This window comes from Aotus nancymaae, unplaced genomic scaffold (assembly GCF_030222135.1).
Source record: "Aotus nancymaae isolate 86718 unplaced genomic scaffold, 86718_ANA_hifiasm-v0.15.2.pri h1tg000044l, whole genome shotgun sequence".
Classification (NCBI taxonomy): domain Eukaryota; kingdom Metazoa; phylum Chordata; class Mammalia; order Primates; family Aotidae; genus Aotus; species Aotus nancymaae.
In genome coordinates this window covers 3,584,060-3,595,830 of record NW_026988458.1, presented here as the reverse complement: position 1 = coordinate 3,595,830, position 11,771 = coordinate 3,584,060, and the positions used below count along the sequence as shown (strand labels likewise).

General features: G+C 50.1%; 1 protein-coding gene and 1 pseudogene across 3 annotated transcripts; one reads left to right on the top strand and one right to left on the bottom strand.

Annotated features, from left to right (window-relative positions):
* Window positions 1–1,072, bottom strand: LOC105725627 (ubiquitin-ribosomal protein eS31 fusion protein-like; annotated as a pseudogene).
* A 2,427-nt stretch (window positions 1,073–3,499) lies between these two features.
* Window positions 3,500–10,917, top strand: ING1 (inhibitor of growth family member 1). 3 transcript variants are annotated; one of them, XM_012464762.2, is made up of 2 exons: window positions 3,500–3,744; window positions 9,070–10,917. In XM_012464762.2, exon 2 carries the CDS (start codon window positions 9,141–9,143, stop codon window positions 9,771–9,773), a length of 633 nt encoding a protein of 210 aa, XP_012320185.1. In that variant the 5' UTR covers window positions 3,500–3,744; window positions 9,070–9,140; the 3' UTR covers window positions 9,774–10,917. The 3 variants fall into 3 exon arrangements, with proteins under 3 accessions (XP_012320185.1, XP_064217941.1, XP_064217942.1); XM_064361871.1 differs by lacking the exon at window positions 3,500–3,744 and adding an exon at window positions 4,305–4,504; XM_064361872.1 differs by lacking the exon at window positions 3,500–3,744 and adding an exon at window positions 6,229–6,664.
* Window positions 10,918–11,771: the final 854 nt, after the last annotated feature.

The following is an 11,771-nucleotide window of genomic DNA, read 5'->3' as shown; positions in this document are numbered from 1 at the left end:
TAAGTTTAAAAAAAAGTTTAACTTTTTAATGTTTCTTATTTTTGTAATCCATTTGAAATTTATTTTCTGTTTTACAGGAAAAAGTTTTAACATCCATTTTTGCAATACACCACAGGAAACAAAACTGAAACAGACAAGATTCTTCAACATATTTTCAAAATTAAGCACCTTTCTTTAGTGACATATTTAAAATTTGCCATAAAGTTAATTATGTTTTATTGCTTGATCTTCTAAGTTTGTTCCAAAAAAGATAAAATATTTTTTGACTTTTTTTTTTTTAAATTCATGGCTTTTATTAACTCACAGTTACTTGCCTTTTGGTTTGTTGAAGCAGTAAGTCACACAACATTTGCCACAATAATGTCTGTCAAAGTGGCTTGCCATAAACACTCCAGCGCCACATTCATCAGAAGGGCACTCTCCACGAAGGCGACTCATTTTGCCATTCTCATCCACCTTCTAATAGTTCAGGACAGCCAGCTAACCCTTCTCTCTTGTGCTTATTCTTCTTGGGAGTGCTGTAAGACTTCTTCTTCCCTTTCTTAGCACCACCACAATGTCTCAACACAAGATGAAGAGTGGACTCCTTTTGAATGTTGTAGTCAGACAGAGTACGTCCATCTTCCAGTTGCTTGCCAGCAAAGATCAGTCTTTGTTGATCAGGAGGAATTCCTTCCTTAACCTGGATCTTAGCCTTTACATTTTCTATCTTATCTGAGGGTTCAACCTTGAGGGTGATGGTCTTCCCCTTAAGGGTTTTCACAAAACTCTGCATTTTGTTGGCGCTCCACCGCAGATGCCATGGCGGATCGAAAAGGAAGAACCTTTTTTGACTTTTTATCTCAAGGGGTGAGCTAAAAAGCTTTATGGAACGTAAAGGTCCAAAAAACTTTCCACTAATATATCCCCAGCGCATGAACCAGTAGTTGGCACCTGGTAAGCACTCGTCAATATTCCTTGTTGAATGAGTAAGATGCCTTTTTGGTTTATGTGTATGTGAAGTGCATACATAACAAGTGAGGAACAAAATCATTATTCAGATTGTACTGTACTGTGATTTTTTTTAATTTTTATATTTTTTTGAGACGGAGTTTCGCTGTTGTTACCCAGACTGGAGTGCAATGGCGTGATCTCGGCTCACCGCAACTTCCGCCTCCTGGGTTCAAGCAATTCTCCTGCCTCAGCCTCCCGAGTAGCTGGTATTACAGGCGCGCACCACCATGCCCAGCTAATTTTTGTATTTTTAGTAGAGTCGGGGTTTCACCTTGTTGACCAGGATGGTCTCGATCTCTTGACCTCGTGATCCACCCGCCTCGGCCTCCCAAAGTGCTGGGATTATAGGCGTGAGCTACCGCGCCCGGCCCCTGTACTGTGATTTTTTTAAAAAAGATATAACCCAGATCAAACTCCATCTTATATTTATAAGGAATAAATTACTTCCAACTTTATTCTTGAGTTCAGATAAACACCATTCATTCTAGAGCCAATGAATGCAGAGTCTCACTCTGTCGCCCAGGCTGGAGTGCAGTGGCGTGATCTCGGTTTACTGTAACCTCTGCCTCCTGGGTTCAAGTGATTCTTCTGTCTCAGCCTCCCGAGTAGCTGGGACTAAAGGCATGCGCCACCATGCCCGGCTAATTTTTTGTATTTTTAGTATAGACAGGATTTTGCCATGTTGCCCAGGCTGGTCTCGAACTCCTGAGCTCAGGCAATCCGCCCGCCTTGGTCTCCCAAACTGGTAGGATTACAGGCGTGAGCCCCCGTGCCCGGCCAAGTGTTATAGTCTTTTGTGCAGACTAGGAGTGGCCAATAAATCTTGTAGAAAGGAAAGTACTCATTTGCTTATAACTGGGCCGAGACTACAATGGTGAGATCTGTAAGTAAAATAAAAGCCATTTCCCCAAATGTCAAAGCATAAGCTCTACTGACGTGTAGGTGAGATGAAGGGGCTTAAAAGCGAAGATTAAATCCACTTCAAAGTGCAAAGAGTATCCATTCATTTATCACTGCAGCAACGTTCCAACGTGAACAATCCGATTCCAAACATAAAACAGCTCAATTGTCTCATTTGCCATACTGACATCCATAGCACAAAACACCCTGCAGGGTGCTGGAATGAGCACCACTGCGGTTAATCTACTTTAAAATACTGGATTACACAGAATACTCTTTTTAAAAATCCAAATAGTTTTAGATGTCACAACAGGGTTCCATCAAATACCAGATGTTTCCAAATCTTACCACCAGAATGTGTACCCATTTCAACTGCAATTATTTTGTGTCTAAAGCAGTGCACTCTGTTTTGCAACAGGATAAACCCGGTGGATAAAAGCTGAAATCCGACCCTGTCCAAATTGAGAGGCTAAGAAAAATGGAGAACCGCGCTGGCGTGGAGTTGACACAGAAACATTGCAAGGGCTTAGTTCCTGGAAACACATGTAGCACCACCCACCCGGCTCTCCTGGAAAGAGAAAGTCCGGTGAGAAAGGTGAAAACCGACAGCACACCGCTCTTCAACTTGGTGTAAAAAAAAGACAATGCAAATAGAGCAGGGTCCAAAGCGGAGGAAAACCGGCGAAACACAGGCAGCCTAGCGTGGCAAGCACAGCTCTTGGGGCCAGCCCAGAGGGGAGCCGCGGTGCCCGCAGCCGGGCGGAGGCAGAAGCCGCGTAGGACCCGCAGCGCCCGGTAGGCAGTGCAAAAAAGCGCGAGGCCACGCCCAGGAGGGGGGCGTGTCCTTGTCCGGAAAAGGGCGGGGCGGCGGGCGGGGCCGGTCGCCTGGGCAACGGGCTCGCGCAGCGTCCGGACTTCTCAGAAAACCCCAAATCCAGGAGCTTCGGGAGGGCAGAGGGGCGATGGGGGAGGGAGTCCGGGGAGCCGAACGGCCCCAGGACGTCGGCCGAGCGGACGCCTGCCTGCTGTTGGCGGCCTTCCCAAGTGTGAGGAACGGCCTCCGAGAGCGGAGTCAATGGCACAGGGCGGGAAAGAGACAAGGACTAGAGAAGGTCCCCCTCGGGCCTATCCACCTCTTCTGGGGCTCGGCACTAGTAAGCAGCTTCCCTCTCGGGCCCCTTTGTCTCCAAGCCGTTCCAAACTGGGCTCAGGGAGGCGACACAAAGGGCGGGCGGTGACAGACGGCGCAGGCGCGGGAGCCGCCGAGGCTGCTGGGAGTGGTGGTCCGGCCGCAGAATCGATAGGTCTCCCGCGCACTCCGCGGCGGCAGTTCGGAGGACGCTGAAGGGGGCCATGGCGCATGCGTCACCACTTCCGCCAGTGTCTTGCTCGCCCCTTTCTTCCGCCTCCCGGAGGACTTGGGTTTCTAGTAGTAAGAATGGGGGGGGGGCGTTACCTATGGTTCTCCCAGCCTATTTTTCGTCCTGATTGGGCTGTCAAATGAGGGTCGCAAGTGGATTGGCTACCGCGGTTGCCAGTTCTGTTTCAGGCCGTCCTTATATAGCGCTGTGGGGCGGGGACGAAAAGAGTCAGGGGCTGGGAAATGGAGGTCTTCTTCGCTGCGTGCCAAGGTCCTGGAGGCAGCCGTCCCAGGGCCCGTTCGGTCCTGGTCGGGTTTTCAGCGAAGCAGGCCGCTCCCCTGCGTTTCCCGGCGGGAATCCGCGCCTCTCAACAGGCTCTGCCTCCAAGTGCCAAAAACTCCTAGTAAAGTTTGCTCCTCGTCTGCGGTCCCCGCCCCGGCGGACCTGTCTCTGTCCCCTCCGCGACCCTCGCCCCTGGCAAAACTGACAGGCAAGGCCACACCCCCGCGCAGGCCGGCTTCGGGCCCCGCAGCCCCCAGGGCCCGGGACCGTGAGGGGCGTGAATGCGGCGGGGGGCGGGGCCGCCGCCGGGGGAGGAGGCTGGGGCGCATGCGCGCTGCGCAGCGGGGCTGAATGTTTCCCAAGTGTTTGAAACTGGTATTTGGGTTTTCCACGTTGGACAAGTGCGGCTCGTCGGCCAGCGGAGCGCGCCCCTTCCCGCTGCCCTCTCCTCTTCTCTCTCCTCCCCAGCCCGGTGGGCGGGTGGGCGGCGGCGGCTGCGGCGCTGGGCCCTCTCCCACCGGTGTGTGCGCGCTCGTACGCGCGGCCCCCTGTGCCAGCCCCGCCGCCTGAGAGGGGGGCCTGCGCCGCCGGCCGGGCCGTGCGCCCGGGAGCCACCACCACCGCGGCCCGCGCTCCTAGGCGCTGGGGTCCCCGCGGACCCGTAGGCAGCGGACGGGCTCGGCAGATGTAGCCGCCGGGCCGGGGCGGGAGCCGGCGGGGGGGCGCAGGGAGAGCGAGGGCTTTGCATTTTGCAGTGTTATTTTTTAAGGGGGGCGGGGGGTGGAGGAAGCGGAAAGCCGCGCCGAGTCGCCGGGGACCTCCGGGGTGAACCATGTTGAGTCCTGCCAACGGGGAGCAGCTCCACCTGGTGAACTATGTGGAGGACTACCTGGACTCCATCGAGTCTCTGCCTTTCGACTTGCAGAGAAACGTCTCGCTGATGCGGGAGATCGACGCGAAATACCAAGGTACAGCGGGGTGATGGATGGGTGGGGGCGGCCGTCTCCATCCCGGCGGGTCCGGGCGCGCCGCGCGGCCGGGCCGGTCCTGCTGTGGACCCGAGGAAGCCGCGGGCTCAGCAGCGGCGGCCCTCGGCAGGGGCAGGAACAAAAGGTCTGGAGCGCCTTTGATTCGCCAAGGTCCTTGTGTGCAAAGCCCAGGACACGGAGGAGGAAGGAGGCGCGAGAGGTCTCGCTGGAAGGCTGCGCGACTAAAGCGCTCTTTGTAGTGAAGTGATGAGGCGGGTGCTGCGGGGGAGGGGGCGGCGGGTCCAAGCCGTGTCCTCTGGGAGGGGGTGCAGATTACGGCGCGAGGTGGAGGGATGTGCCGGCACCTGGGGCTGTAGGGTGCAGAGACGAGGCTGCAGCAGGAGGGCAGCTGAGCCGGGGTTTCCGCGGACCTGCTGCCTTGGTTCGGAGCAACGCCGCTCCCCCGGCCCTTCGTCGCCCCCCACCCGGTCCCGAATCTGAGTATTACGTAAAGTACCGGGTAGTACTCCGCTCGGGGTAGCTCGGCCGCCCCCGCGCAGTCCCCTCTGGCCCCCACTTGGCGCTGGACACCGAGTAGGGGCCGACCGCGAGGGGCGACGCCGGCGGTTGTAGTTTGCGGAGGACGAGGGCTTTTCTCTGTGTGCGGTGGGGAAGGGAAGGGGAGGAGCGGAGGCGGGGAAGGCGCCCATCTGCGCTGCGCTGCACTGAGCTCATGGGGCGCCGGCAGATCGCTGGCTTGGAGAGATCGTGGCAGATGAGAGAACCTGTGGGTCGTTCTCTGCAGACCTGGCCGCCCAGGGTGTCAGAGAGGTAGCGGGTTCGTGTCCGCCGGGTATTGTTGGCTGTTGGGGAAACTTTCCTGCGAGGTCACTCAATGCTTTGGGGGTTCTATTTTGAATATGGCTCACTGCTCGGAGTTTGCTAATGTTTACAAGGCTACGCAGTAGGGAAACGGAAGAGTTGGGCGGGGGAAAAAAAAAACGACCGCTGTCACTGAAAGCACCAGATGCCCCTGCGGGGAAGGCGCCTCTGCGCGCTCTATTGGAGACGTAGCTTCGCAGCAACTTTTATAGGAAGCTCATTAGCATACTGCGGAACGTCCCGCCTCAGCCTTCCAATGTTTGGCTGTGACTTCCCTCATGGAATGTCCTTATCAGTACCCTGCGGAACGATTGGTCGCTAAGGCGGATGAAGGCGGGCCTTGCGCAATAACTGGCATGGGTCTGTGTTTCCGCTGTCTTCTTTTTTCTTTTTCGGGGAGGAGCGGGGTGGAGGGAGGAGGTCGAGTTGATTTGAATGTCTTCGAGCTGCTCGGCCTCCGACCTCTGATTGGTCCTTGTTGCTGCTGGGGCGGGCCGTGCTCCTCCGTCCTGTGCTGTCATTGGCTCTCCTCCTGGCCTCCGCCCTCCATGTCGTCGATTCCCATAGGTGGCGACTCTCAGGGGGCGCGGCGAATCTCCCGCTGGCCTCCTCCCCATTGGCCTCCCCAGCCCCGCCACTTCCGGCCGTGGAGCGATGGCAGTAACTGGGAGCCCGCGGCTGGGGGCTGGGGTCTAGGGGCCGGGGCTGCTGTTCGGGCCGCCTCCTGCGCCCCGGCGACCCGCGAGATCACCCCACAGACAATCCCAGGCCACATCTTTGCTGACCTGAGGGTGGGGCCACGCGTGGCCGGGGAAGCGTGAGTGACCGGAGCTGCCTTCACGTGCGGCGCTCTCGGAAGGTGCTGTCCTCGGGCCGGGCGGGCCCAGTGGGGTGACCCTGGGGCTCCGGAGTGAAGGGAGACAGGAGCCGAGACCATTTTGATCGTTTGATGATAGCAAAAAGTATCGCGGGGCATGGTGGAGGTCCCGGTGGTCAAGACAGCAAAGTTCACAGAGCCGCTTCGTCCTCCTGTGGTTGCTGGGGAGAGCCTGGCTTGCTGCTTGCTTCAGGTTCACCTGGGATGATGAGCTTTTTGGCTTCAGGAAAGACTGCAGTTCCGCCCTCCCAGGAGTCGTGGAGCCGCACAGCTGGGAGTACCGAGAAGCATGCGCATCTGTCACGAGGTGTCACAGCTCCTTGGACTTAGCTGTAAATGCTGAGCTGTGCCGCGTAATTCTGAAAGACGAAGCTTGTTTTCACAGACCTACTCTGTAGCAAGTAAAACGTCTTTTGCTTAATACACATGAATTGTATGTTAATCCATAATCATGGATTAGTTTATCAATTTAAAATGGTGTTTGAGGTTACTTGAATTGTTTTTCAAGCATTATTAGAAAAATACCCTGGGAAGTTCACTTCATAAAGAACTTCAGTGCAACCCTTATGTAAAATTGAACTGCATTTAAAATAATTGGACAGACCAAGTTAAATGTTGCTACAATCTCATTTAATCTGTAAATTCCACTTGCTGCTGCTTTCCATGGTAATGGTGTGGAATATGTTTGGAAAAAAGGCAGCAGTGTGTCTGAAGCTGAGTTGCTGGCATTGGAGAAGCAGAGTGTCTGGAAGGATAGCTTCCTATTTAGCAGTAGTGTTGTTCCTATTTATAAATATTTGTACTTAGTGGCTTTGTTGATAGAGTACTTTGCTTGGGATATCAAAGAAATATTAGGTAACAGAAATACTTCTTGGTAATTTTGCCATGGGATATTTCCCTTCCCCGCACATTAGTCTTCACCTGGATGGAAGCATGCTTGTGATGTAAAATAACCTCTATGTTATTAGCTTTTAAAGTTATGTGATGCAGTTCTCTTTTCAATGAAATGACAATATTGTCTTTAGAGATTTGATTACTGATGAAAAGGAGTGATACCATTGCATAACCCTCAATCTATTTAAAAATAAATCGTACACACCCATATTTTAACATCTATGATAAGTAAGTCGGAGAAATTGGTAGTACTTGGATAAGTTGAACACAGCGATTTATTTGTATAATTAATCACTATGTGAGACGAGTGCATTCCTCCTTCTGGTGGCAAGCAGCCTGCATTGTTCCTCTAGAAACGTCTTCAGAGCTGCCCTTAGTTTGAGAATATACTCTGGAAAATAATATCACTTAGAGAAGCTTCAGCATTGGCCTGTTATGTTTACTCTAGTGTTAGGTATATGTCTTGTAACTATTTGGAGGTAAGATCTGGAAAGGGATGGGGGTAACATTTTAGACAGTCCTTCCCACTCTCAGCCCCTCCCCACGTATTTCCTAGTTTAAAAGCAGTAATATTGCCTTCTTTCAAGAGACTGCCAAAAGGTTTTAGGAGAATAATCTGGTACTGTTTAATGTAATGGTTACTGTTTGAGGAAAAAGAACTCTGGGAATTTCTGTGTATTTAAGTAGTCTTTTGGCAAGACTGTTTACTTCCCTTATGTCAATTAGATTCTTTAACAGCTTTTGTTTCTTGAGAAATTGCCTAATCACACTTTAAAATCATATACACTGTCCTCTAACAGGCCCAAGAAGGTTTACATTTAAATACTGAAGAGGTTTTCTTTTGTTTTTGATAACATTTTAGAGTCCGTTGACTTTAATAGATGTGAAGATGTTTTCGTTTAAGCAGTAGATGCAAAAGTAAAATCTACCTTCATTTTAAAGCAAGGCTAGTGCATTCACTGCAGTTAAAAAATAATAATGGCCCATCACAGTGGTGCACTTATAGTCCCAGCTACTCAGGCTGAGGTGGGAGGGTCACTTGAGCCTGGGAGGTCAAGGCTACAGTGAGCCAAGATCACACCACTGCACTCCAGCCTGGGCAACAGAGGCAGACCTTTTCCCTAAAATAATAACAACAGTGCTTTATTTTAATAAAAATAAAGCAAAGCTAGGTTTTCTGGATTATTGTGGCCAAACTGTTCTTGCTTTCACTAATAGAAAGGAATAACATGGTAGAATAAATGTGGGGGCTGAAACAGGGCCTGAGTCACAGAGTAGTCTGGACCTTTGCTGTTAACCTAGTTCTTTAACTCAGAGAGAGCTGTTATAGAAATGTATACACATTCTCTAACTTAACAGAGTATTCTATATGTTGGTATGTTAAAGAAAATAAAGACCTTTTTTATTTGAAATGTTCGAATAATTTATAATAAAAATATTTTTATTAATGAATGTATATTGTGCATAAATGTAATCAATGATTATATATAGTATGTCATATGTATATTAATAATTGTATTCAAGTAGAAACATTTGAGGAAAAATGATGGTAGTATAGGACATAATCATTAATAGAAAGTATTAATAAAAGTTGGGTCCCAAGCGCTGCATCTCATTTGAAATGCTTCCTCTTAATGGCATTGTCACCCGGGCGTGGGAACCGTTCTTGGGGGTCCCTTGGGTGGCTGGAGCGGCTCCTTGCCCTGTGGGAGCTGTGCTCGCATTTGTGTTTAGTTCCAGGGCACAGCAACAGAAAGGCCCAGGAGGGCCTATGTCTGGTGGACTTTGTACTGGGCAGCTGTGCGCTGACCCCCAGACCCCCTGCCAGCCCTCTCTGTAGACCCGGGTCTGGGGCCACGTGGGTTGTCCTGGTGTCCTGCTCGTGAGTGACGCCTGCCTTTCTCTCCCCCAGAGATCCTGAAGGAGCTGGACGAGTGCTACGAGCGCTTCAGCCGCGAGACGGACGGCGCGCAGAAGCGGCGGATGCTGCACTGTGTGCAGCGCGCGCTGATCCGCAGCCAGGAGCTGGGCGACGAGAAGATCCAGATCGTGAGCCAGATGGTGGAGCTGGTGGAGAACCGCACGCGGCAGGTGGATAGCCACGTGGAGCTGTTCGAGGCGCAGCAGGAGCTGGGCGACACGGCGGGCAACAGCGGCAAGGCTGGCGCGGACAGGCCCAAGGGCGAGGCGGCGGCGCAGGCCGAGAAGCCCAACAGCAAGCGCTCGCGGCGGCAGCGCAACAACGAGAACCGCGAGAACGCGTCCAGCAACCACGACCACGACGACGGCGCTTCGGGCACGCCCAAGGAGAAGAAGGCCAAGACCTCCAAGAAGAAGAAGCGCTCCAAGGCCAAGGCGGAGCGGGAGGCCTCCCCCGCCGACCTCCCCATCGACCCCAACGAGCCCACGTACTGCCTGTGCAACCAGGTCTCCTACGGGGAGATGATCGGCTGCGACAACGATGAGTGCCCCATCGAGTGGTTCCACTTCTCGTGCGTGGGGCTCAACCATAAACCCAAGGGCAAATGGTACTGTCCCAAGTGCAGGGGGGAGAATGAGAAGACCATGGACAAAGCCCTGGAGAAATCCAAAAAAGAGAGGGCTTACAACAGGTAGTTTGTAGACAGTGCCTGGAGTGCGGAGGACAAAATAAACTGTGTATTTATTACGTTGCCGCCTTTGTTGCGGTGCCTGGAGTATAAAATGTGTATTTTTAAAGAATGTTAGAAAAGGAACCATTCCTTTCATAGGGATGGCAGTGATTGTTTGCCTTTTGTTTTCATTGGTACATGTGTGACAAGAAAGTGGTCCGTGGATCAGTATTAGAAACCACAAATACAGGTTTGATTAGACTTTTAAGTCTCAGACTTATTTCTTGTGGGCGGAGGAGGACTAAACTCAACCTAACACATTAAATGTGGAAGGAAAATATTTCATTTAGCTTTTTTATTTTAAGAAAAGTAATATTGTTACTTTATGAACAATTTTTTTTTTAATTGGCCAGGTTGCCAAAAATACAGCCTATAGTAAATGTGTTTCTTGCTGCCATGGTGTATATCCATACGACAACTCAGAAACAATGGTTTAAAGTTTGAAGATTATTTTTTAATAAGGTAAATGGTTAAATTTTACATGACAGATATTTTATATATTGGCCTTTTCCCGAAATGGCCATTTTAAAATGCTTGGGTACACTTCTCTTAAACGAGTGGTCTAGTCAAGGAACCTCAAGTCATGCTTTTGCTATCACAGTTTATAGTGTAGCCATCTTTAATTTATATCAGGTATATAAATGTACATGTCCAAGTGAACTTGCACTTGCTCTATTATAATTGGAGGTGCAGTCAGCAGATGCTGTTGTGAAGCTGACGTCACAGTTACGTGCAAAGGTGTGCTTCCTGCTGTTTGTGAGCTGTGAAAATGTTATGTGAAGAAATAAATGAAACTTGGCCAGTTTTTTCCTCTAGTAGTATATTTAATTTTGACATAAGTAACTTTTAAAATTTGTCTTAAAAATTTAAACACCAGCAGTTTAGACAAAGCCTTAAAGCAAATTTTGTATTATTGTTCTCACTTATTATTGATAATGAAGTAGAAGTTACCTAATTGCCAGCAAATAAATATGTGTCAAAAAAGAATCTGTATTTAGACGCTGGGTCAGGAAATCACTGCCCGCTTCTCAAATCCAGCCCACCACGTGTTTGACCATTATATGAAGTTTAAATTCTAGTGTCCGTAAATAAAGTTTCAGTGGAACACAGCTGTGCTTATGTGCGTATGTATTGTCTGTGGCTGCTTTTGCAAAATGGCAGAGTTCAATAGTGGCAACTGAGACGATTTGACCTGACAAGACAAAACTATTTTCTGGCCCTCTGCAGAAAGAGTTTGCTGACCTCTGATTTAGACTAGCATCTAACATTGATCTGTGTCCTTAACTGCCCACATATTGAAACGATCAGTGGAGTTTTCATTTCTATTTTTTTTCATTTTTGAGATGGAGTTTTGCTCTTGTTGCCCAGGCTGGAGTGCAATGGCGTGATCTCAGCTCACAGCAACCTCCACCTCCTGGGTTCAAGCGATTCTCCTGCCTCAGCTTCTTGGGTAGCTGAGATTGTAGGCATGTGCCACCATGCCTAGCTATTTTGTATTTTTAGTAGAGATGGGTTTCTCCATGTTGGTCAGGCTGGTCTTGAACACTCCCCACCTCAGGTGATCCACCCGCCTTGGTCTCCCAAAGTGCTGGGATTCCAGGTGTGAGGCACCTCCCAGAGTGCTGGGATTCCAGGCATGAGCCACCATGCCCAGCCGGAGTTTTCGTTTCTAAGTGATACATGGCTCACTTTAATTTTGCATATGGTAAAATCGGCTTCTCTCCATGATCTGTTTCGCTGTCTCTGTGAAGCTATCACAAAGAAGAACTGAGTGATGCCATTATAAAATCTAAGTATATGGCATGTATTTATTGTAAGTAAAACATTAAGTTTTCTGATTGTTTACTTGTGATGAACAATTATCGTGAACTTTATTTGTGCCAGATGTCAATCTCTGACTGTTTTACAGTGAATTTCCATTATGGAGGGTTACTTGGTAGAGAAATGCAAATTATAGTTGGTC

Excerpts from the sequence above, each read along its gene's own strand:
- ING1 (XM_064361871.1), top strand. The coding sequence starts at position 4,369 with ATGTTGAGTCCTGCCAACGGGGAGCAGCTCCACCTGGTGAACTATGTG. Across the intron at positions 4,505-9,069 it reads GATCGACGCGAAATACCAAG|AGATCCTGAAGGAGCTGGAC; the intron begins GTACAGCGGGGT and ends TCTCTCCCCCAG.